The sequence below is a fragment of the Theobroma cacao genome, chromosome 10 (assembly GCF_053813885.1).
Source record: "Theobroma cacao isolate CCN51 chromosome 10, ASM5381388v1, whole genome shotgun sequence".
In the NCBI taxonomy this organism is placed as follows: domain Eukaryota; kingdom Viridiplantae; phylum Streptophyta; class Magnoliopsida; order Malvales; family Malvaceae; genus Theobroma; species Theobroma cacao.
Window position 1 is genome coordinate 27655570 of NC_142648.1, and position 23906 is coordinate 27679475.

A 23906-nucleotide genomic window follows, 5' to 3' on the forward strand; every position below is an offset into this window, starting at 1 on the left:
GAATAAATGATATAAGAGAAAGAAGCTTGTATTTCAGTTTTAAATGCCATCCAAAACAATATCTATAGCTTTGACAATATGGGAGGCTAAATTCTCGTCGGCAGAAATGATAACAGTACCAGTTTCTCCCACATGGATCACGGCTTTCTTGGGCTCATGGATTTCTACAACACCCGCAGCACTTTCAGATTCAGTATCATCCCTGACTTGTTTTATGGTTCCGTTAATACCTATCTTTGACAGCTCAGTCAGAAGCCCTTTCGAATCTGGTGAACCCCAGTGTACTAATGGTCTTTGTTGCTTGGAGTCTGCTGGATGGGACCCAGAAAGTAGCCGATGTTTGCCATAATCCATGAAAAGCTCTCCCTCCAGCCTCGTGATTGTTTCCTGCTTCAATGTTTTCCAGTGGAACTTGGAAGCCAAATCTGTTGCAATCTCTATTTCTGTGCTATTCTTTGAGCTTGGTATACGTAATGTTTCATTTTCAGAGTAGAGAAAAATCGTGTTTGCTTCTGAAATTTGGATCTTGCACCTCAAATCCTTGGGAAACTGTCTTAAGCAGGAAAGAGCATGAAGTGCTGTTAGATAAATAATATTTTATACAACACATGGAGGAAACAAACTTCAGTAGAAGTAGAATAGATCACCAGAACTAATTTTGGCTGCAATGTCTTTAGTAAGGGTTGAACTTTCTGCAACCTGCAAGAAACAGGGAGACGTAAATGCAACAGTAGCTAAACCCCGAGAACAATCTGAAGAAGCAGTATTAATAACACATAAATTCCATGTCATCAGGGCAAGCCAGAGGAATTTGCTTAAAAGATCATCCTAACTGATATTGAATAAAAACTTCATTCTTGCCAAAAGCAAAAAAGAAAAAGGTACTGATAAATTTTTTATTCAGCAATCTAAATAAAGACTGGACTTCATGCTTCAGTCATTTTCAACTTGAAATATTGTAAACTCCAAGACAGTTTAGACAATCTTGCATACAGTTGAAGAATTCTAAATCACCTGCATGCAAGACAGATGTTTTAAAAGGTTTTCCTCTGGCTTAAAGTTCTTTCTGCAAGCTATTTGTGTGTGTATGTGCTTGAGAGGGAGAGCGAGAGAGTCAAAACTTACCTCATTCCAGACAGAAATGAACACTGAAGAACCTTCATTGCCATTGGCTTGAAAGGCAAGAGAGCTATGTCAGCATCAACACCACTCTACAAAATGCACATAAATTTATTCCATTGCTCAAAAGCATTCATAATTAAATCATATTCAATTTAGTAGCCATAACAAATAATGAAGATGCTTTGATAAAGCATATAGATGCAAAGAAGCACCTCAAGGACAAGTAAAGAGTTTGGATCTGAGCACCAATGCCGAAGCAAATGAACAACTGGACCGAGCCGCAAACTCCAGTGAGGAGAGAATATGATACAAGGTTCCTGCCAATTGGTTCTATGTACTCAATGTTAGCTTCTTGTAGTTATTATATGATACATGATTAACAAGTCCGTAATTATACCAAACTGATTACTAAGTTCTAAACCATTTTAATGCTTTATCAAAAAGTTACACCTTACTTCCCTAATACATCTTTCTTTCAGAATGACATGTAATTGATGTTACTAGAACCCATAGTGGGCAGGAAAAGAGGCATTGACAAGTGGCACCAAGCATCTTGGTAAGTAATCAATAACCCTCATCATATTAAGACTAAAAATTATCACAACTCAGGAATGTGGTGACAAAAAACACGAACCTTTAATTTAAATTTTTTTTATTGGTGACAAGGAACGTAAACTTTTAAGCCATAGCACTTTGGGTAAAATTGTTCCACCATATCACTAATAAAATATCATAGTAAGCTAAGTAATATACTAAGCTCGTGCTGAGTTAATCCTCACACCAACATGGAGCAATTTGGCAAATTTTCTTCTACCATATGAACTTCAAAAGCATTTTAGCATGCTAAATAGGCCAAGTGCCAAGTTACTCTCCACCACCACAAAGATCTCTCTACTTAAAATCACTTAACTTATACATATTTTAAAAAGTAGGTACCTATCCAATTACAAATTCTCATCCTTTTTTTCTTTCTGCCTATCAAGAAAAGTTTAAATTCTGTTTAATTGAAGATCTGTAACGAGAACAAGGACAATTCGTTGATGGAACAACTAAAAAAAAAGTGCTCAATAAAAAATTAGGTAGTGAAAAATAAAAAATTAATATTATATCAAATAAAATATTTTCAAGGACCCACGGAATATGAACAGAAAAGAGCATGTCACAATTTTCTTTTTTTTTGAAAGGCAAGAGCATGTCACAGTTAACATTTTTCATTTACAAGGGTAACTATCAGCAGGAAATAGAAAAAGAAATAAAAGGGCATATCTTACAATAATTCAGGTGAATGAACTGCAGGAAACACATGAATGTTCCTCTCTTTTATGAGCTTGGCATGTTCAAACAATGGTTCACCAGAAAAAAGCTGTCAAACCAACAAAAAGAGAGATAAAAAAAAGGTCCTTTATATATACAAGACAATAAGTGACTGCTGAAGATATACCTTCTCTTGCCGCTGCTTGCAGAGCCACTCTGGTATTATATTGGTAAATGCCAATAATTCTTCTGCTACAGAAGATATAATGTACATGGGAACCTGCACTATATAGAGCATATGACTGTTGGCAAAGAAGCATGAACCAATGCAAGCATACAAGTGAAATATATTCAGTTTTTCTCCTATTTAAGAACTGCCCAACCAAAAAACTTGAGCTATAAGGTCATGGCATAAGAATAGAATTAAATCTAAAATGCCCACCCACGTACAAGCCTTGGGTCTTAAAGTCTGGACAAAGCCAAGGCCTGCCTCACCCTGTGATGATCAAAGAGGTGTGAAGACCCCAGTTCCATCAAATATATAGATGAGTAGGAACTTCAGTTTTAGTTAGTAGAAATTCACTATGATGAAGAAACAACAATTTCTACAAACAAGAACTCCAGCTGTGAAACAACAATTCCCTCTCTCTCTGTCTCATACCTGCAAGCTCTTGTGTTCCTTTTGAGTATAAGCTTCGGATGTGTGCGTCAAAATGAGTCGCTACACACACAAACCCAAAAGAAAGAAAAAATGAAAAATGCAATACCTTTGCAGATGAAGACTCCAACAAAACTGACATTTGCTCCAAAAGGCCCAGAATGATTCCAAGCCGATCAATAGGAATAAGAACTGATCCACCTCCTCTAACAGAATCAAGGGCACAGGTACATATAAAAGCTAGTTTCTCCATTTCCTCCGTACTTTCATCATCCTTCAGCAAGGATGCAGACATCTCTTCCAAATTGTTGACATCATCGCTACAATCATGAGACATAGAATTTCAGTTCTATCAAAAAAAAAGGCACCCCAGCAAAGACTAACTTAATATATCATTACCTAAAGGCAAAATTACCTGAAATTTAACGAAGCAACTGGATCAAAGTAAGTATTATCATTCTCCATATTTTCTGCAGCACCAAGGGAGAAGAAATCTGAATATATTATCAAATCATTCCCTCGAAGACCAACGAAATCAAAATCTGCCGCATGTGTAGAAACAAAAATAGAGTTCGTAATATAAGCTATATTTCTCTTTGGACCATTTATTGTCCAATTGCAGGTCCCAATTTCCAAACCAGAGCTGAATGCTTTTATAATCAAAGTTCCATTGTAGCAAGCTTCTTCAGCATATTTTAGCGTTTGAACCTTCCTCATGCAATCCTTCACATCATCTGCACTGAAAAGGACCCTCCATTAATTTCTTATACATCAACTTTTACATTCAATAAGCTGTAAAGAAATAATCTGGATACAAAATGCGTTTCATAGATGAAAACTTGGTTGGTGATAACACAACAATAATGGATTACATAGAATTCTAAAAGCAGATTCAGTTACGAATTTGCAAACCATATTTGTTATGAAGAGCGTCTCTATTCTACCATCACCATTCAAAAACAATGCCTAGAGAATTACATAATACATGTACAAGCCATGCAATCAAAAGCTGCACCAAATTAATCTATGGATAAATACAAACATATGATCTAGGAATGATAATCACCTGTACAAAGGCATCCAAGCTCCCAGCTCCTCACAATCTTTGCCTAAAGCTATTTTCTTCATTTCAGATTGAAGAACTTCAAGTTCTTCCCACCTCAACCATTGAGGGAAACAAGAATCCTCTGGTCCATAAAATTGCCTGAATTCCATGTGCATTGAAACAAGATCCTCCATCAAAAGCTGTCCTATTCTTGCAGTTGCTTCAGTCACATATATCTGACCAGAATTAAAAGCAGAGCATAGAAATCAACTTTCAGCTAAGGCTAACAAATATCAACACATAATATTCTTGTTTTAAAATGGAACATTTTCCAAACTCTAATTACCTTTGCAGAAAAGTCCTTGGTCCGAGTAAGATACGGCAAGCCAAGCATGCCCATAGGACTTGAGATCAAAACAACGTCAATAAAGGAAGCATCCCATAGGTGCAAACTTTTTACAGTTTTATACCAAGGCTCTGCATGTACTAAATCATTTGCATCAAGAGCCTTTTCCATCTTCTGCTTTTTCCTAATAACCGAGTCAGTATCCAAAGACTTATGGGCCTCATGAGCCACTGGAACAGGAGAAAAAAAAGCAAGAGATGAAAGGTCCAAGGGGCAATCAAGTAAGATCCTAAACCCAGATACATTGAGCATATGACATGCTGGGAAATGGAAACCACCACCTTTACGAAGGCATGTCTGCAAAAAGCACAAACTCAATGAATTCCCCTATATCAGAGTTCAACATACACACAAATATATTGTATAAAATCACTGTCTTAGACACCCAATAATGAAGTTTAAAAACTCCACTAAGCAAACTTACAGACTCATCACACATCCATTTAACTAAAGATGTTAACTTTAAACCATTTGATTGTTACTTTCCCTACTTGCTTTGTTGCTTCCAAAAGGAAACAAGAAGTGCCTTTGAATACAAAACTAAATAATATTTTTAAAGAACTATAAATTAAAAAAATGTATTTTTTTTGTTAGAGAACAAAACCCATAATTTCACTTTTACATAGGAAAATTTTTACAGAATTTGTGTTAAAGTACAGTAATTATTTGTTCATTGTTAATTAATTATGATTTTATCTTATATTTTTCACCATTTGCTACACACACCTAACAAGAGCAACAATCAAGTGGAATTCTAATAACTTCTCATTGACTTCCTTATTTACATCATCCATGAATAAGACTGTAATCCTTTAAAAGAAATTGGTCCTTCCATATTGAAACCAATTTGTAGTAAGAAGAGAGAGACTTACAAACTTCATTGAGAGACAGGAAATGGTGAGAAAGCTAAGCAAAACTTCACCTGCAAAACAAAATCACATTGAAAAAAGTTAACTTGGATGCCTTGGATTGAAAATTTTTTATCTTTTAATTGTTTTCGTTTAATTTTATTTTCTTCATTATTAACTTGATCGGCGGAGGGGGAGGAGGAGCCGCCGGAGGAAGAAAAGTAGAGGCCAAAGGGAGAGGCGTGGCTAAAGCTTTCAATTTTTTGTGGAGGGAGGGTTCGTAGGTACCGTTTCTGGTAGTTATAGAGACATGAAAAGGGGAAATGGGATTTTGAAATTGTTGGGCTGATGTCTGTGGTCAAGCCAAGGCCCATATCAATTACGTGCGATCGAGATTGGTACTGTGCAAAGCCCACTCTCCCGCTGCCACGTGAGTCACCGGAGGGAGAAGGTAGAGGAGCAGGCGAGGCCGCGGAAGGGGAGGACCACCGCCGCACAGGCCTGGCAAAGGAGAAGAGAGAAAAGAAAGGATGGAGAAACAAGGGGAAGAGAAAAAGGAAGAAAAAGGAACCGGTGGATCAGGGCGGCAAGGGCCGGATCCGGGATCCGACAAAGGAGTGACCCCTACGACCGGCGGAAGGAGATGAGCGAAAACTGGCGGCTAGGGTGAGAAGAGAGGAGAGAGAAAAAAGGAAGAAGAAAATTTAGGTTTTAGGTTTAAATCGAAACTCTTAAACGACGAAGTTTCGAGAATTTTTTATCAACAATATGATTAATGTTAAAAAAAACTCAACTAATGTTAATTATTAATATATAAATGTTGTGAAAATGATTTTAAAACCTATTGTATTTGTTATATATTATGTTACAAATTCAAATGCTAATCCATAATAATTTAAATAAATATAAATATAAATATAAAGTATGATCTTTGTTATTAATAATTGAATTAATTTTTTTAACTGATGGGTACACTCGACCGTTACGACAATCCCTTTCAGTATAGTCTTATTATCGGAATTACATAACTAATTTTGGAAGTTTGAGCAAGTCTTGTTGCCAAAAAAGGTTCAAATAATTATGAAATTCTCATGGATTTTCAACCTAAAAGCCTAATAACTTTTTCGTGCAAAGTTCACCATAAAGTTCTAATCACTGGAAAGCATTAAAAGACTCAGAATGGTCGTTGGTTTCTGATGATTGCTGTTAAACTTTGCATAGAGGTCATTTTCTTGTTACCTCACCAAAACGACTCCCTATAGTACGTTTCAAGCACTTAACACTAACAACAATTAAAACACAAACTACACCATTTTGACATCTGCAAGAATCCTTTTTAAACTTCAAGTACCGTTGACTCCAGCCACATATCAGCTACCCAACTACTCAGCTACTAGAGAAAAATATTACTCTTTCAACACTCCCCCATAATCTTTGATCTAGAAAATTCACAAAAGTGCTCTCAAATACTCAAACCTTTCTCTGCTCAGATTCTTTGTAAAGATATCAACTAATGGCTCATTAGTATGGCAATACTGAAGATCAATCTCACTATCTTTGACAACCTCCCTTAATGAATGATACTTGACTTTAATATGCTTGGTCCTTCCATGTTGAATAGGATTCCTTGCAATAGCCACTATAGACAGATTGCCAACACAAGTCACTGTCTCTATAGTTTGCTTAAACCCCAAATCATCCATTATCTTCCTCAGCCAAATGGCTTGATTAGAGCAGCTGCACAAGCAATATATTCTGCTTCAGTAGAAGATTGTGCAACAACCTCCTGCTTCTTTGAATTCCAAGTGAAAACAGCACTCCCAAAAGAAAAACAAAACCCACTTGTGCTTTTTGAGTCATTTACAGAACCAGCCCAATCGTTGTCACAATACCCTATCAACTGACTGCTTTCTTTCTTCTTGTACACCAGGCCAAAGTTCAAAGTACCTTAAATATACCTCAAGATTCTTTTTACCCAAGTAAAATGGAAAACAGAAGGGTCTTGCATAAATCTAGACAGCAAACAGGTAGCAAACATTATGTCAGGCCGAGTAACTAATAGGTAAAGTAATGAACCTATAATGCTCCTGTAGATCTGACCATTAGCTTTTGCACAACCATCTTCTTTGCTAAACTTAGCACCAAATGACAGAGAAGTGCCTACTGACTTGCAAAAACTCATCTGAAACCTTTTAAGCAAATCCTTTGCATACTTTGTTTGATGCAGAGACACATGATCCTTGGCTTGTACAACTTCCATCCCTAAAAAATAACTCATTAAACCTAAGTCAATCATTTCAAACTCACACATCATTTAAGACTTGAATTCTGCAAGGTGATGGTTATCAGGACCAGTTATTAGAAGATCATCCACATAAAGTGCCACAATAAGTAACACAAATCCTTCACTACTTTTCACATACAAGGTTGACTCACTAACACTCCTTTGAAAACCTTGTTTCTTGAAATGTTCATCCATCCTTTCATACCAAGCCCTCCGTGCCAGCTTAAGGCCATACAGAGCTTTAGCAAGCTTACAAACCTTATCCTCTGATCCCTTCTCCACATAACCTTCTGGTTGCTCAACATAAATGTCTTCTGTTAGGACTCCATTCAAGAATGCAGACTTGACATCTAGATGATAAATTCTCCATCCCTCCCTAGCTACCAAGGTTGCAAGCATTCTGATTGTATCATGTCGAGCCACAGGTGAAAATGTCTCATTGTAATCCACTCCATACACCTGTGCATAACCTTTTACTACCAATCTTGCTTTATACTTATTAACTAACCCGTCTGAATTCAGCTTAGTTTTAAAAATCCACTTAAGCCCAATAACATGCTGGTTATCTGGTCTATTAACAAGAACCCAGGTATTGTTCTTCTCTATCATCTTCATTTCTGAATTCATAGCTTTCTTCCAATTTGGATCAACATTTGCCTCAACAAAACTTGATGGTTTACTCACAGCTAAGTTGCATCTGTTATAGATATCTTGCAAAGTACTGATACCCCTGACAGCATTCTTTTCATCTTCTATATAAAAAAAACTATCACTCTCAGCTTCATACTGATCTTCATTACTAGTAATGACCTTATCAAACCTTTCTACAGCTGAAACTTCCCAATTCTAATTGTATCTTTCATCAAACACAACATCTCTACTGATGAAAACCTTATTTGTTTCAACATTGTACAACCTATAGCCTTTGGATCTTTCACTGTAACCAATAAACACATCTAAAACTGATTTTGCATCCAATTTTGATCTCTTTTCATCTGGTACCTTTGCATAACAAACACAACCAAAGGTTTTCAGATGAGCTACAAATGGTTTACATGCAAACCACATTTCATAAGGAGTTTTGAAGTTCAACACCCTGGTATAAGTTATATTGAGCAGATAATTTGCAGTGTTAACTGCTTCTGCCCAAAATACCCTTGGTAGATTGTTCTGAAATAGTAAACACCTTGCCATCTCAACCACTATTCTATTCTTCCTCTCTGACGTGCCATTTTGTTGTGGAGAATATGTAACTGTCAACTAATGCTCAACTCCAAACTGAGCCAAAAATGCTTCAAAATCAACAACAGTGAATTCAAATCCATTATCACTCCTTAAAGTTTTGATCTTCATCTTAGCTTGGTTTTCAACTATTGCCTTAAACTTGGAGAAGTGCATTAAGGCTTCAAACTTCTGCTTCATGAAAAAAATCCAACAATACCTTGACTAATCATCAATAAACAGAATATATAATCTACTATTGTTCAATGACAAGGTTTTCATAAGACCACACACATCTAAATGAACCAACTCAAGCTTCTTTTTAGCCTTCCAACTCTTCCCCTTTGGAAAATACTTTCTGCATTGTTTACCATACTGACAAACTTTGCACAGCATGTCTGGTTTAACTATTACAAGCAGACCGTCAACCATCACTTCTGAAGACATTTTTATCAGTGAACTAAAGTTCACATGCCCCATACGTTTGTGCCAAACATCAGACAAATCCTGCTTAATATACATAGCAAAGTGTTCAGCATCCTTTAAATTCAAAGGATAACAATTGTTTTTCATTTCTGCATTCAATATCTCACAACCAGCTGAGTCAAACATTGTGCAGAACCTATCTTTGAATAGTAAAGCATAGTTACACTCTGCTAGCTGTCCAACACTAAGCAAGTTTTGATCTGCATATGGTGCATATCTCACATTGGCTATATGCCTTATACCTGCCATAGTTTCAATTACTATAATACCAACACTAGCAAACACCAACAATTCACCATTTTCAATTTTAACCCTAACTCTAAAGCTAGTATCCAGATCAGTAAACAGACTCTTATTGCTAGTCATATGATGAGAGCAGGCACTATCCAACAACCATACATCATTGTTAGCTGACTCTCCAGCTAAATTAGCAACAAACAGCAGCTCTTCTACTTCCTTAGTCTTTTCAGCTATAGTAACCTGACCTTCAGCATTAGACTTTTTGGCTTTACAAACCTTTTCTACATGTCCTAATTGCTGACAAGCTCTGCATTTCACATTAGGACGGTACCAACAATACTTGCTGGTATGATTTCTTTTCTTACAGTAGGGACAAGGATCAAACTTATCTCCATGTTTCTTCTGCTTATCATTACCAATCTTAGTCCCTTTATTTTCATTCTTCTTTGAACTACCAGCTTTCACCTTTAAGTTTTTAGTCTTAGCTACAAGAGCATTTTCAACAACATTCTCATTTCTCAAAGCTTTTCTCTGTTCTTGAACTGGCAAAGCATTTATCAACTCAATCACAAAAATCTTAGTCAGATCTCTTGAATCTTCCAGAAAATATATCTTAGCTTTAAATCTCTTTGAAAGACTAATCAAGAATTTATTCACCACTCTTCTTTTTGTAACCTCTTCCCCCAACAATCTTAATTCATTAACCACCTTCAACACTCTATCTGAGTACTCAAGAATACTTTCATTCTCCTTCATCTTAAGTAGCTCAAATTCTCTAGACAGATTTAGGACCTGAATCATTCTAGTCCTATCATTCCCTTAAAACTCCTCTTTTAATGTATCCCAAACAGACTTTGAATCATCAAAATTAATTATTCTAGCAAAAATAGAATCTGAAACAGCAGATTGAAGGCATGATAGAGCTTTATACCTCTTAGCTACCTCCTCACTATGCTGTTTGGTTTGCACCAAGGTTGGATTTGCATGCCTCTGAATTGGAGCCTCACCTAATTCAACGATTTCCCACAGATCAAAGGCTTTCAGATAGGCCCTCATCTTTACTGCCCAAATTTGATAATTTGAGCCAGTAAACACTGGAAGAGTTGAAGTGGAAAAACTTGCAGTAGCCATCGATTGAAGAAAAATCAAAGATCTAACACTTTCAGGAGAAAAAGTTTTATCTTACAGATTCTTAAAAAAAAACGCTCTGATATAATATTGAATTTTCAGTATAAAATCTTAGAGGAAAAATTAAGAAAGAAATATTTGGAGAAGAAGAGCACAGCAGAATAAGTTTTTGGGAAAAATGAAATTTCTTCTCACAGTTTCAAAGTCCTTTCCAGCATTTATACAAGGATTTTCAAATCAAAGATTAATCGAGCTTAGATCTAGCCTCAGTGAACAAAATACTAGAAAATAGGATCAAAAATCTAACAAGAAAATGAACTAGCATCGATTCTTGAGAAAGATTCAACGGTAACTAAAGCAGAATCTTGAAACATATAATAGACTCCTCACCAAAACGACTCCCTATAGTACGTTTCAAGCACTTAACACTAACAACAATTAAAACACAAACTACACTGTTTTGACATCTGCTAGAATCTTTTTTAAACTTCAAGTACCGTTGACTCCAGCCACATATCAGCTACCCAGCTACTTAGCTACTAGAGAAAAAGATTACTCTTTCAACACTCCCCCATAATCTTTGATCTAGAAATCTCCCAGAAGTGCTCTCAAGTACTCAAACCTTTCTCTGCTCAGATTCTTTGTAAAGATATCAACTAGTTGCTCATCAGTATGGCAATACTGAAGATCAATCTCACTATCTTTGATAGCCTCCTTTAATGAATGATACTTGACTTTAATATGTCTTTATTCAACTTTTTCACTCACAGGCTAACATTATATTCAAAAAATAGTTGTTGTCTTATCCTGTCAATTGCTTTTTCTATAAAGATTAATTACACTTCCATCCAACTCAAATTGAAAATTTTTGTAAAAATTGAACTATCGTATTCTTCAATTACATTGTTACTTATCAGTTAAATAAGATGAGAAACCATTTAAAAAGTTTTGATAATTATAAAAAATCACAAATTTTACTATATTTATATGATTTTCTTAAGAGAAGCCACAAAAGAGATCGTGCAAAAATTAGTAAAAAAATTGGAAAGAAAAAGAAAAACATGAAAACCTGAAATTTCAAAAATAAAAAGATGAAGAAAATGTTTAGAGGCAGCAAACATGTATAAGATATTTGTCCTGAAAAATATGTTTTAAAACTCAATTCGTATTTTTTTAAATTTAAATTTTCTCCAATATCTTACTGTATCAGTATTATCAAAATATTTATATGAATATCTCCTCAACTATCAAATGTTGAAAAAAATAATAAAATACCAGAAATTTGTATGCAAATGTTGATAGTTAGTCAATTGTTATAATATATATAGAACATTATGATGCTAAATCATGTGAGAGGTATGTGATAGTGGTTGAGTCATGCACAATGGCTTTTCCTTTAAACTTCACAGAATTTTACATTGAAGTCTGAATTTGATCCTTCACTATTTCATTTTATTTCATTTTATGACTTTAATTTTTTTATATTTATTAAAAGTTTATTTATAAATAATTGATAATAATGTTAACAATTTAATTGACATGACATTTTAAATGAATGACCAAACATGTTGAGGAGAATTAATCTTTTGATCACGTTATACATAGCAGTATAAAAATATCATTCTTTTATTTTTATTAAGTAATAATTAATATTTTAAAAAATATATATATAAAAAATAATTTTTAAGTATTTTTTTATTAAAAATAAAATTTTTTTAATCCTAATGTGTGTCCCCGTAGATAAAAAAAAATGTAAGTTAACATGTTACGTTATGCTAGAGTTCAACATATATGCATATATACACATAGAATATTAAGTATTTTATAAGATAACTATGTTAATTATTCTATGATTAATGTAAAAGATTAAAAATATTCTATTAATGTTAATTATTAACATATAAATATTGTAAAAATGATTTTAAAACCTATATTTGTTCTATAGTATGTTACAAATTCAACTCATACATAATAATTTAAATAAATATAAATAAAATATGATATAGATTATGATCTTTGTTATTGATAACTGCATAATTTTTTTAATGTAAATAATTTTGTTTTCAATATTATAAATTTAAATGATGCTCTTATTTCACAATTATGTTATTATCATTGAAAGAATTTGACAACATGAATATTAATGTAAAAAATATTAATATATTTTTTGAACCACGAATATTAACGATATCATTAAATTATATACAATTAAATATAAATATTAAAAACAAAAACTTTATATCAATTTCAGTATGTATCATAATATTTTTTTTAACACCAAGTAACCAACATCATTATATAATAATGTAGTAGTAAATTTTACACTCCATCTTTTTACGCATGTTTTTTCTTCTCTCATTTAAATTTAATGTCCAATCAAAATTTTTTAAAATATTCTATATTATACAATTATTTATATCACCTATTCGAAACTACAATGAGTATTTTGGAATTACAACATATAAAGATTTTGTTCGGCTTGATATCCTTACCTACATTTCCATTGAACTAAACATGAAAATTCAACACTACATTTTCATCAAATTAAAATTGAAACCTTTCATAAAAATTCAGCTACCATCTAATCCAATTACACCAACACTTTACAATACTTTCGAAAAAAAACTCATTATGCTCAAGTGATTAAAATGTTTGCCCCGAAATCATGTAGAAGAGGTTTGGCAGCCATAAAAAATCACATAGTTTTGGAGTTATTATGTTATTCTTGCATGATTCTCTTATGACAAGTCATAAATGAGATCATGCAAAAACCAGTAAAAAAATTGATAAGTTCTTAGAAAAAGAAATAATGAATGTAAAAAATCTTTTATCAAGAAAAATAAGCAAAATGAAGAAAATGTTTATAGCTAGCTAACATGTCTAGCATATTTTACATCGAAAATATTCTCTAAAGCCCTCTTTGTATTTTTCATTATTTACAAAATTTAAATTTTCTCCAATATCTTATTAGCATTGTATCAGTAGTTTTACGAAAATATACACATATCTCCTTAATTATCGAAGGCTGAAAAAAATAATAAAAATACTTGCACAACAAATTTGTATGTAAATGTTGATAGTTACTTGATTGTTATAATATATATAGAACATTATGATTTTAAAATCATATGAGAGGTATGTAATAGTGGTTGAGTCATGCACAATGGCTTTTCTTTGAAACTGCACATAATTTGACAGCTTTTTCTTTTTTTTTTTTGAAAAGCCTCATAATTTGACAGTTGAAGTCTGAATTTCGTCTTTTACTATCTTATTTTACAACTTTAATCTATATACTTTCAAATTTATATACTTTTATTAAAAGTCGACATATGAAATCGATGTATGAACAATCAATAATAATAACAATTTAGACATAACATTTTAGTGATGGCCAAACAAATTAAGATAGATTAATTTTTTCGTTATGTGACATTTACTAATAGTAGCGTTAAAAAAATTAATTTTTTTATTAAATAATAATTAATATTTTAAAAAAATATAAAAAAATTAATTTTAAGTATTTTTTTTATTAAAAACAGTTTTCTTAACCTTAACACGTGTCTCATAATAAAAGAGAATAAAATTGTACTAAGTTAACATGTTACGTCATAAAAAATATCACAATTAAATGTAATTGTAACAATTTAACGCTGCTGTCAAGTATCTATTTAAAGTAAGACCAAAATCCCATAATTGAGATAAAACAAAGGTTAGTTTGGTCCAAATGTGTAGCAAGGCTAATTAACTTTCATTGTTTATTTCGATAGAAAACATATATCATAACAAATTTCATGATATGATGCAGGTACCCCAGTCTCTTGGGGTTCATTCTTTTCTGTTACTAGAGATGAAAAGCTTGTTAGAAGGACATCAAAGAAATGGTTAAGACCTGAATCTCACAGCAGGAGAGAATTTGCAGACTTCAAATGGCAGCAGAAGAAATGAATATCTATTAACTTAAGCTGGGAGATAACTTGGATCACAATCCATAGTTGAAAGATTGCAGGCTTCCTTCGTACAGAAGGCATTGACTGTTTTTTCTTCAACTTTTACATGCAAGATCAGTAGGTTGCGGGAGGGGAAACATACAAGGAAGAGCAAAGAATCTTGAGCAAAATCAGAGTGAAGTAATCAATGGCTGTGCCAAGTTGCGCTCTGATTGTGTAAAGCTCACTGGACGCAGACAAGGTTGGCGATAGGCTCCAACTGCTTTCCCATAGCTAGCTTCCATCTGACCTCCTTTTTGATCGAGTTCATCATTTTCCACAGCATTCTGTCCATGAAAATCATATAATTATAGTATTGAGCTAAGATCTTGTGAGTATTAACTCCTGTTGGTATGATTTATGAGATATTTAAAGAATCAAAACAGACCTGAATAGGGTACCCTTGAAATGTAGGAAGAAAGCGGATCTTGCAGTACTCATTGAACATTATGGTCAGCAATACAAGGGGGATGGTGGATATAGAAGCAGCTGGTTTCAACTTGAGTCCAAAGAGACCGATCATAGTGACTTGCATAAGAATGATTGCGACGAATATATAATGATGAATGAATGGCCAAAACTGACCAAATGTGTCATAAACAGTGTTGTACACATCCTGAATCTGCAAAAATGTAGTCAGACTGTTCACTCAGTTCCCAAATGGAAAACCAGGTCAATATATATGGTAAAGGTGAGAAAGTTACCTGATTGATGTACACAGCATAGCCTATGTAGAAGTAGACAAGAAGACATGGAAGCAACAATGGAGCAATAACTGCATACACTATACCAATCAGGATGGACAGGGAGACTGTGGGGATGATTCTAAAGTATTGCAGTGAGTAAAGATATAGGTCTTTCTCTTTTCCTCGGCAGTAGGTGTGTGACTTTATAAGATCCCACAAGAGTAAGCCAGGCTGAAGAACCTCCAAAGAAAATCCTGAGAGCCCGTCTGTCAAGATGTATGTCATAAAGAAATCTGCCTGGAACATGTGAATCCGTTGTTAAAATCATGAACCAAAAAGAAAAGTGAGCATAATATGCTAAAATTACAGACGAAGACAAAGCAAGCTTACTTGCGAAGAGACAAGACTCGCAAGATGACTGGGCAAATTCCTAGGATGACTAAAAGATTCTCCAATTTCATCAAGTAGGGACCCTGATATCAAGCTCAAGAAGAAAACATTTCCCACTAGAAAATAGAAAACCATGTTGCAAGCTTTGATCTCCTCTTTGCTTGTTGAGATAGAGCCACCTACTTTAGCCATGGCAAGCATTGCAAATGGAACAATGTATATGAATCCTTTGAGGATAGCACTGGGAAGGTACCCTGTCACCACAGAGGATAATCCCGGTCTATGGTACAACAAATATGTCAGGTGAAGCAATGTAATAAGTATATTATAATGCCTGAACGGATCAGCAAAAGAACAAGAGTTCTTACATCAATTGTATAGCCATGGCTGGAGGAAACCATTTCTTGAGTTTCTCAAATTTAGCTATCCCTTGAACAGCTGTGACTGGGACTGCGAAGAAAACTGTAAGAAGTGATGCTGCAAGAATGACTCCAATTTTGTGAAGTGGCAAAAATTTATACTGAGTTGCTAGATTCCTCCATGAGACATCACTCGGTTCTGGAGCTGTTCCAGTGATCCATAGAAGTGGATTTGTGTGCTGCTGAGTTTGTGCAGCCAATGCAGCTCCCCAACGGGATTTGAATGTGACAAAGGCAACAGGCAATTCCTACAGAAAGCATGAAGGAACTCAGGAGTAGTGTAGTATATGTAAGACTTCCAGCTAAAATCTTTTTGCTCCTCAAGTACTTATTCATACATTTCTTTCCATGGAATTGGGACTAGCCAAAAGGATCTTCCTCTTTACATGATGAAGATGTCGGAGATGGCTCATGATGTTCCAGCTGAGCACTATCAAGGTGACAGATCTCCAAAACAAACTAACCAGCTCATACCTCAAGCTGTTATCACTTGGAAACAGCCTTTTGGCTATCAACAACAGTAAGAAAAGCAAAAATTTCCCCACCTTTCAAATTCATTCAACAGAAACCTTGCAATCATTCATACAAGCCATTCAGAAAGCACATGTATTCAAAAAAGAAATGATCAGGATTCATCTAGTTTCTTAACAAGCAAAGAGTATACTAAGCACTGGTGGCAGAGATTTAAAAGTTTCTTATGATTAAAGCACCATGGTTTCTAGCTACGCATAAAAGTAAAAGTATAACCATGAGGCCAAGAGTCCATTAGTGTTGAACCTTGCACCTTTTAGACCAGGCATAGGAGGGATCACAATTGCGAGAACTAGCTTGGTTTGTTATGTTTAGTAAGCATTCTAGATGCTTCAAGGTGTGAACACTATATCCAAATAAGATATACAGATGAGATTCTTGAATTTATTTCAGGTAAAAAGGATAGGCACTCGAATTCTAGATGAATATATTAAAATGAAAAAGGAATTAACTGCTTTAAAGTGGTATAAATGTGAATGTGAACTAATTGCTACTATGAATTTCAATTGCAATCCCAGAATCGAATGTATGTATTATTGCTGTCAAGAGATTACCCTTTCTTTGAGCATGTCTTCACTCTGTAATTGACGAATCTTATGACAGAGTTCCTGAAGCTTTTCCTCAAGCAGGGCAGCTTTCATAGATTCATCTCGACATTCATCCAAGAGCAACATTTCTCCAATATGTTTCTTGACAGTGCATTTCTTTCTCAAGTCCTGTATCTTTCTCTGTACATGTTTTGCCTGGTTCTACATGCAATTCATTTGTAAGATTTCTGTTAAAAGGGAATGACAACCAGAGTTGAGAATATCTCTTCTGTAGCAACGATAACTATAAATATTTTGGATGATCCTTGAAAGAAAAAAGCAACTTCCAAAGCATGGTACACTACAATTATACAAGAATTTGACTGTTAAAAATTCAAACAACCTACACCTTTAGTACACTTTGATGACATGTAAGGCAAAGTACTCCTAAGAAACTGCTTCATTTTGAAGAAACACAAAACTTCATCCATGAACAACAGGAGGAAACAGAAAAACTGCAAAGAGGTATTCGATTCAAGACTGTTTGACACTTACCAACAGAACTTCAATGTCTTTCCCATCATATAACATTTGGTAAGAATGATAACTGTAAGGATGATGTTTAGAAAAGAAGTGATCAACACAACATCCACGAGCCTTGTGCTCTGTGCAGAATGGAATCTGTCGAACTAGAATCGTAAACTGATCAGGACGATCCCTCAGGTTCTGCAATTTTTGAATCCTTTTGACCAAAATCTCAGAATATTCCTGGAAAGGGAAATGTAGGAAGTCACCTGTTTTGTCAACACTTCTGAATGTTAAAGTACAAATAATCTGCCATTATAAGTCTGTGCATAAGAAAACAAACTATCACAAGTTAAAATTTCTTGAGTATAATGGGAAGGTATAAGTGCAAGCCAGCTGACCTTATATAAGAGGTATAATCCATAGAAAGATATAAACCACATGCATATAACATGCACCCAAAGCCTGTAAAACAAGAAGCTAAACTCTGTGATTATAATGGTGTGAATGAACAGATTGAAACAAGGCCTGCACTTTGAATCTAAGTATATACTTGTGTCTTTATTACCATTCAATGTTTGTTTAAGTTCATTTACTGAAATGAAGACTGCCATTTTTGTTGGTTATGAAAACTTTGTAGAATCTTTATGGACAGCAATTGCCCACTGACGGAAAATCAAGAAACGAAAAGAACATACATAGTCTTACATGCCAAGTGTGGAAGTCCTACATGTTAGAACCTCTTTCGATGTTTGATATTGAGCAAGAATCCATGGAATGATAACTTGTAGATGGATCGTTCTGTCCACCATAATTAATTGGTAGGAGTATCAACAATCCAATGAGAGAGCAAACAGCAAAGAAATTGATCCTGAAGAAGGAAAGAAAGGGAAAGTCTAAGGAACCCATAGTTCCTTAATTAAGAATTCAAATTAAATGAACTAAATAATAATAATAATAATAATAATAATAATAATAATAATAGAGAGAGACAAAAATGGAGAGATTGATTTGTATATAGCAATACTACACTGACCCGAACTTGAAGAGTCTTATAACAACGAGAGCATCAAGCCCACTGGTTTCAAGGATTTCATCTTCAGTGACACGAAAGGCTCGAAGGATCCAAGAAAAGGAAGGAAGGAAACGAGATGGAGAGAAAGGATCAGGAGGAAGGATGGTGATGGGATGTCGTTTCGAAAGAGGACGAGGGTAGTATATGGGAGCGTTTGATGGCTGTTTCTTCAAGATGGAGAAGAGAATCAGAACCACCAAGGCTAGCCCTATGTTAATGCCTGCTGAAGCCAAAAGGCCCCGAGGATTCATGTTCGAAGAAAGAGAGATCAGATGAGAGAAGGAAGCAAAGGCAGAAGGAGGAGGAGGTGTTGCTTTGTTGGCTTTGGTGTGGTACGTGGCAGTGTTGCGTACAGGGAGGACGTAGATTTTCCTGGATGTTTTTGCATGAAAGCTTCGCCAAATGTATGACACCTGTGATAGAAAAACCCCCCATCAAAAGGTCCGGTCCAACTGACAACCTTGTAAAGTCATATCCTACTTTGATTGTTGTCCTTGTTCTTTTTGTTGAAGATGGAGGATTGATGTGTAAAAGAAAGTGTTACTGACATTAAAAATTGTCCTGTGTGGTTTAAACTATGGATCAAAGTCTTCATTGATGCATTTAGAAAGCGTAAAAACATGCAAATTTACCTATCTTGATGAATCAAAACTCATACTATTGTTTCTCTCTCCTTTTGCAGCTCCTGATCTGATTTATTTATCTTGTTTTGCAGTGTCAAGTGTTAAAAGGGTTTGCAGAACTAGGCAGATGGAATTGGTATATTGTAACTGTAATTCAACATAGCCTATCCAACAGTTCTATGATGAATTCGTCTTCTTTACTTCATAACAGGTCTTACAAGAAGGCAACTCTTTGTATTATTGTACAAGAATTAATGTTGGATCAAATTAAGATTCATTCTTGACTGTGTTACGTAAAGTACATGATGATCATGTTCATGTTCTAAACTTGGGCATTTGAAATTCAGCCAAAGCATATTTGTAAGGATGAAATTTAGATAACTAGGTTAATCTTTTTTTTTTTTTTGTAACTTTTATCTTTTGATTATTCTTTTTTCGGATTCGAAGAGATGTTTAAGGAGACAGAATTAAGTGAATGACAGGTGATGATGACCGTCATCTCTCAATTTTTAATTTATTATTATTATAAATATAAAATTTGATATATATATATATAATATAATTATTTTTATAATTACCTTTTAACCATTCATCGTCCTTCTAACTCTTTTCTATCGGTTTGTACCCCACCTGGCCATCCCTTCCCCCTCTACAAAATAAACCCATGATGAACAAGTCAAAAGCTGACTCATACAGATGAACAAGTCTGAAAAATTCTTCTCTTTTTTCTTTTTGTTTGCTTTATTTTCTATCTTTATCAATGGAAGTTGGAAGATATAACTATTATTTATGTCTATATCTAATTTGCATACACTCCAATAAAATATTTAATTAACACCAATATATATCTTCAATTTGTACAAATTAATTGTTAATATCTTCTTTTCTTGGTAATGTCCAATAAGAATAAAGGCAGATGGAAACAAACAATACCAAGTCATTATCATAATTAATAGTTATTATTTGCTTCTGTTTACAGTTCATTGTAAAGGTGTAGGAAGGTCACTTCAAGGACAAAGTCGGACATTTCACTTGAGGGAGTGGGCCAATATATGCATTTATATATATAATTAATGTACAAGTAGAAGTAGCATATGAGAATATTAATAAATTGAAAAATAATAATGATGTAATTACATTATAATGTATAATATTCTTTAAATTTCAAGCGGTATACTTCATATTAGATATAAAATTAAAATCTCCACATCAAGAGAAAAATCAAAGTCTAACTAATAATTTAAAAAGACCATATGATTGTGTACATTTAAAAGAAATTTCAAGGGCTATAGAAAATAAATGAAGAAAAAGAAAGAAACAATAAGTACACTATTAGTTGGTAGAGGTGTCAATTGTGCAGTTTAGGCAGGTTGATTTCGGGTTATTTTGGATTCTTTTCAATTTTGGATCATTTCCGATTTAGATCATTTCGAATTTGAATCATCTCGAGTTTGAAATCATGTCAAGTTTGAGTGGAGTTTGAATTGTTTCGAGTTTGGATCACATGCCAATTTTTTTGAATTCAGGTCTTTGACTGTTTTTTTTCAATCAATTTGGATTGGATCAAGTTCAATTATAAATCAGTTCATGTGCATTTTTTTTAATTCAATTAGATTTTACCGTTTGTTAACAATGGAAAAAAAAATAGTTAGCATACCATAATTGACATTAATATATTCAGCGATGGAGTTAGCCAACTTTTATTGGAAAAGTTTATAATAGATAATAATTTTTTATAACATGTAAATCAAAAGAAGCAAAAAGAAAAAGACTTATGATAGTTCTCTAAGAAAATTTTGTTCAACGATGGCAATGTCTTTATTAATATAGACAACTAAATTATCTATAAGAAACTCATCATTTATTTTGTGTCGGAGTTTTATCTTTTTCAATATAAATAATTAAAAAATTAATGCAGTCAATATCTAATATTCTTATTGCACCCGAACATTTGACTCAGTGGTTGGTGCACGATCTTCCTACCTAAAGAGCTGGGTTCGAATCTTCCTTCCCTAATTGAAAAAAATCCAATATTCTTATTTTATTCTATTTAACTTAAAATGCTAAATAGTAAACTATAATGTATAAAATATAAATAGTTAAATACAATATACAAAATTAATAATTTTCTCTTATATAATCAGAGTTGTTTAAATATTAAATACTCAAGATACTCTCATTTCAATAAAATATAAAACGTAAAGCACATTAAAAAGATATACTCAATGTAATTTCTTCTTATATAATTAGGATTAATAAAAAAAGATATTTTCATGAAATTTTAAGTAATAACCAATAATGTAACGTTGGAATTTATATTTGAAAACTACATAATAATTTTTTAATTTTTAAAAACTAAAATCATTGAAATAAAATCCACATAACAGAAAAAAGAATATAGAACCTACATAAAAAAAAAGAATATGATTAATGGTTCGTACAAATTTGAAAAAACAATTTATAAAAACTTAAAACTTGTGAGCAAATAGAATAAAATTGAAATAAAAAAATAAATATAAATAATAATATAAATAAAAAAATTAAAAAAAGACTTTATCTCTTTGTAATTTCACAATGAAAAGACAAAAAAGAAGAAACAAAGAAAAACAAAGAGGTGCGGAGAAACTTAAAGAGTTAGAAAAAAATTTTAAAATTTAAAAATTTGAGTGAAATTGAATGGGACTTGTAAGGTCAATGTATTATTTTTTATTTATATTAATTATTTAATAAAAAAATTATTTTGAAGGAGTCAAGAAAAAAATTTATGATATATTGAAAATTTTAAAAATTTTGGGAGGGCCATGGCCCCATAACAAAGGGATGCTCCACCCCTGAATATATTTATTTCATTGATTGAGAAGAAAATTCTCAATTTAATGAAGTAAATAATTATGTATAATAATGCTTAACTAGATAAAAAAATTAAATATCTAATGAAGTTGCCTTTCAAAAAAAAAAATCTAATGAAGATTAAAACTAAAAGGGATATCAATTTTATAATATATGTATAAATTTTAGGAAGAGGGCCAAATTAAGAAAATCTTTGGTGGGTGCCAAAGAGGAAATTTTCCTTTTTCTTTGTTGAAAAGCAATCTTCTTAATAACATTAACCTAAGATTCTGTATCTGAATAATCCGAACAAAAAAATATTAAAATTTATATAATTTGTTCACACTGTACCATTATTTCTATGGTTTCATATTCGAGTTCAGACCAATTTACACATTCTTTGACTCAAAAGAACAATGTTATGCTAATTGTCAAAGTTAATAGGTTTTTAATTTCCTTCCCAACTTCTTAATGTGAACTTATAATATAAAGTTCAATATTTCATGACTTTCTTTTTTCTTCCATATTTTTCAGAATCAACTCTTTTGAAATATAGAATACTACTAATAAATTTTCTCATTACATTGAGGCTCCTACCTCTAGCTTTCCACAAGGAAAATATATACAATCCTAAGTCAAATCAAGAAATATGGGAGATTCCACCAAAAAGAAAGTTATTAGACGGTAAGAGTAGTACAAGAAATTGTTGAAAATGTAAAGGGTAGACAGGAAAAGTTGTGATCACGAACGAATTTACGAATTTTTTTAAGTAGTGTTATAATTAAAATAATTATAATAATTAATAAGTTTATTAATATTATTAATTATATAAAATTTTAATATAAGTAATATAATTAATAATAATTTTTTAAAATTAAAAAAATTCAAAATTTATTTTTTAAGTAAAAAGATTATGTATTGATTAATAAATTTAAATATAATTAATAAAAAATTTTGATGTTTTAATACTATCATCTGACACCACGTGTATCGACGTAGGTTTGCCCCTCAACTTGGGGTCAAAAGAAAATCATAAAAAAGTATTTTGCAGCTCATGTCTTTCACTTTTATGCCTGCGGCTTTAACGTGGGCTCAATGCCATCCCCAGAACTTTCTAATTTGTCAAATGGGGATGGCTGCGTCCTCATGTTGGAATTGCTCATGCTCTGTTTCCCCTCCTTTTAACACTCCATTCTGACCAGGAAATATGAGCTTCTCTGTTTTTCCTAGCATCTTTATTCTTGCCTTGGTCAAGTTTATTGTTCACATTGCTGATACTCAGTTTAAATACTTGTTTTATATATCTAATTAATTGTAAATAAAAAAATGAATATTCAAAATTGGTTCGTTAAATGGATACCTGGCAAGTATATAAATTCGATTGAGTTTTAAAATTCCACTGCTGACTTATAGGTTCATAATTAAAAATTATAATATCATACAATTGAGGTAACTCTCTATGGTTAGTGAATTCAAAATTCATATACATCTCAAAATTTTAATCAATTATTGATAAAAAATAAAAAAATTAAGCATAGTATCTAAAAAAATTTTAAATTATTTTAAAAAATATAAATAAATTTTTATTCTTTTATTACGTTTAATCAAATACTTATAGTACGA

The 23906-nt window shown here is 32.9% G+C and overlaps 2 protein-coding genes across 3 annotated transcripts; both read right to left on the reverse strand.

The window, feature by feature from the left end:
- Window positions 1–12: 12 nt before the first annotated feature.
- LOC18587364 (integrator complex subunit) lies at window positions 13–6017 on the reverse strand. 2 transcript variants are annotated; one of them, XM_088802452.1, is made up of 12 exons: window positions 5513–6017; window positions 5358–5407; window positions 4426–4782; window positions 4101–4315; window positions 3450–3773; window positions 3144–3354; window positions 2564–2656; window positions 2394–2485; window positions 1335–1452; window positions 1126–1172; window positions 648–699; window positions 13–549 (listed from the first exon to the last, which is right to left on the reverse strand). In XM_088802452.1, exons 2-12 carry the CDS (start codon window positions 5364–5366, stop codon window positions 40–42), a joined length of 2028 nt encoding a protein of 675 aa, XP_088658578.1. In that variant the 5' UTR covers window positions 5367–5407; window positions 5513–6017; the 3' UTR covers window positions 13–39. The 2 variants fall into 2 exon arrangements, with proteins under 2 accessions (XP_088658578.1, XP_088658577.1); XM_088802451.1 differs by having other exon boundaries at window positions 1126–1211; window positions 5513–6016.
- An 8602-nt stretch (window positions 6018–14619) lies between these two features.
- On the reverse strand, window positions 14620–19121 carry LOC18587367 (Early-responsive to dehydration stress protein (ERD4)). Its single transcript, XM_088802602.1, is given in 10 exon segments — window positions 14620–14965; window positions 15067–15300; window positions 15383–15661; window positions 15755–16034; window positions 16123–16421; window positions 17259–17453; window positions 17787–17999; window positions 18158–18236; window positions 18469–18627; window positions 18793–19121. Coding segments are annotated over 10 exon segments (2184 nt in total). The 5' UTR covers window positions 19083–19121; the 3' UTR covers window positions 14620–14809.
- Window positions 19122–23906: the final 4785 nt, after the last annotated feature.

Bases quoted from the DNA above. Each gene is read 5' to 3' on its own strand.
- LOC18587364 (XM_088802451.1), bottom strand. The intron at 3,355-3,449 runs GTAATTTTGCCT...TCATGATTGTAG, and splicing joins GTTGCTTCGTTAAATTTCAG to CGATGATGTCAACAATTTGG. The intron at 550-647 runs GTGATCTATTCT...TGCTTAAGACAG, and splicing joins TGCAGCCAAAATTAGTTCTG to TTTCCCAAGGATTTGAGGTG.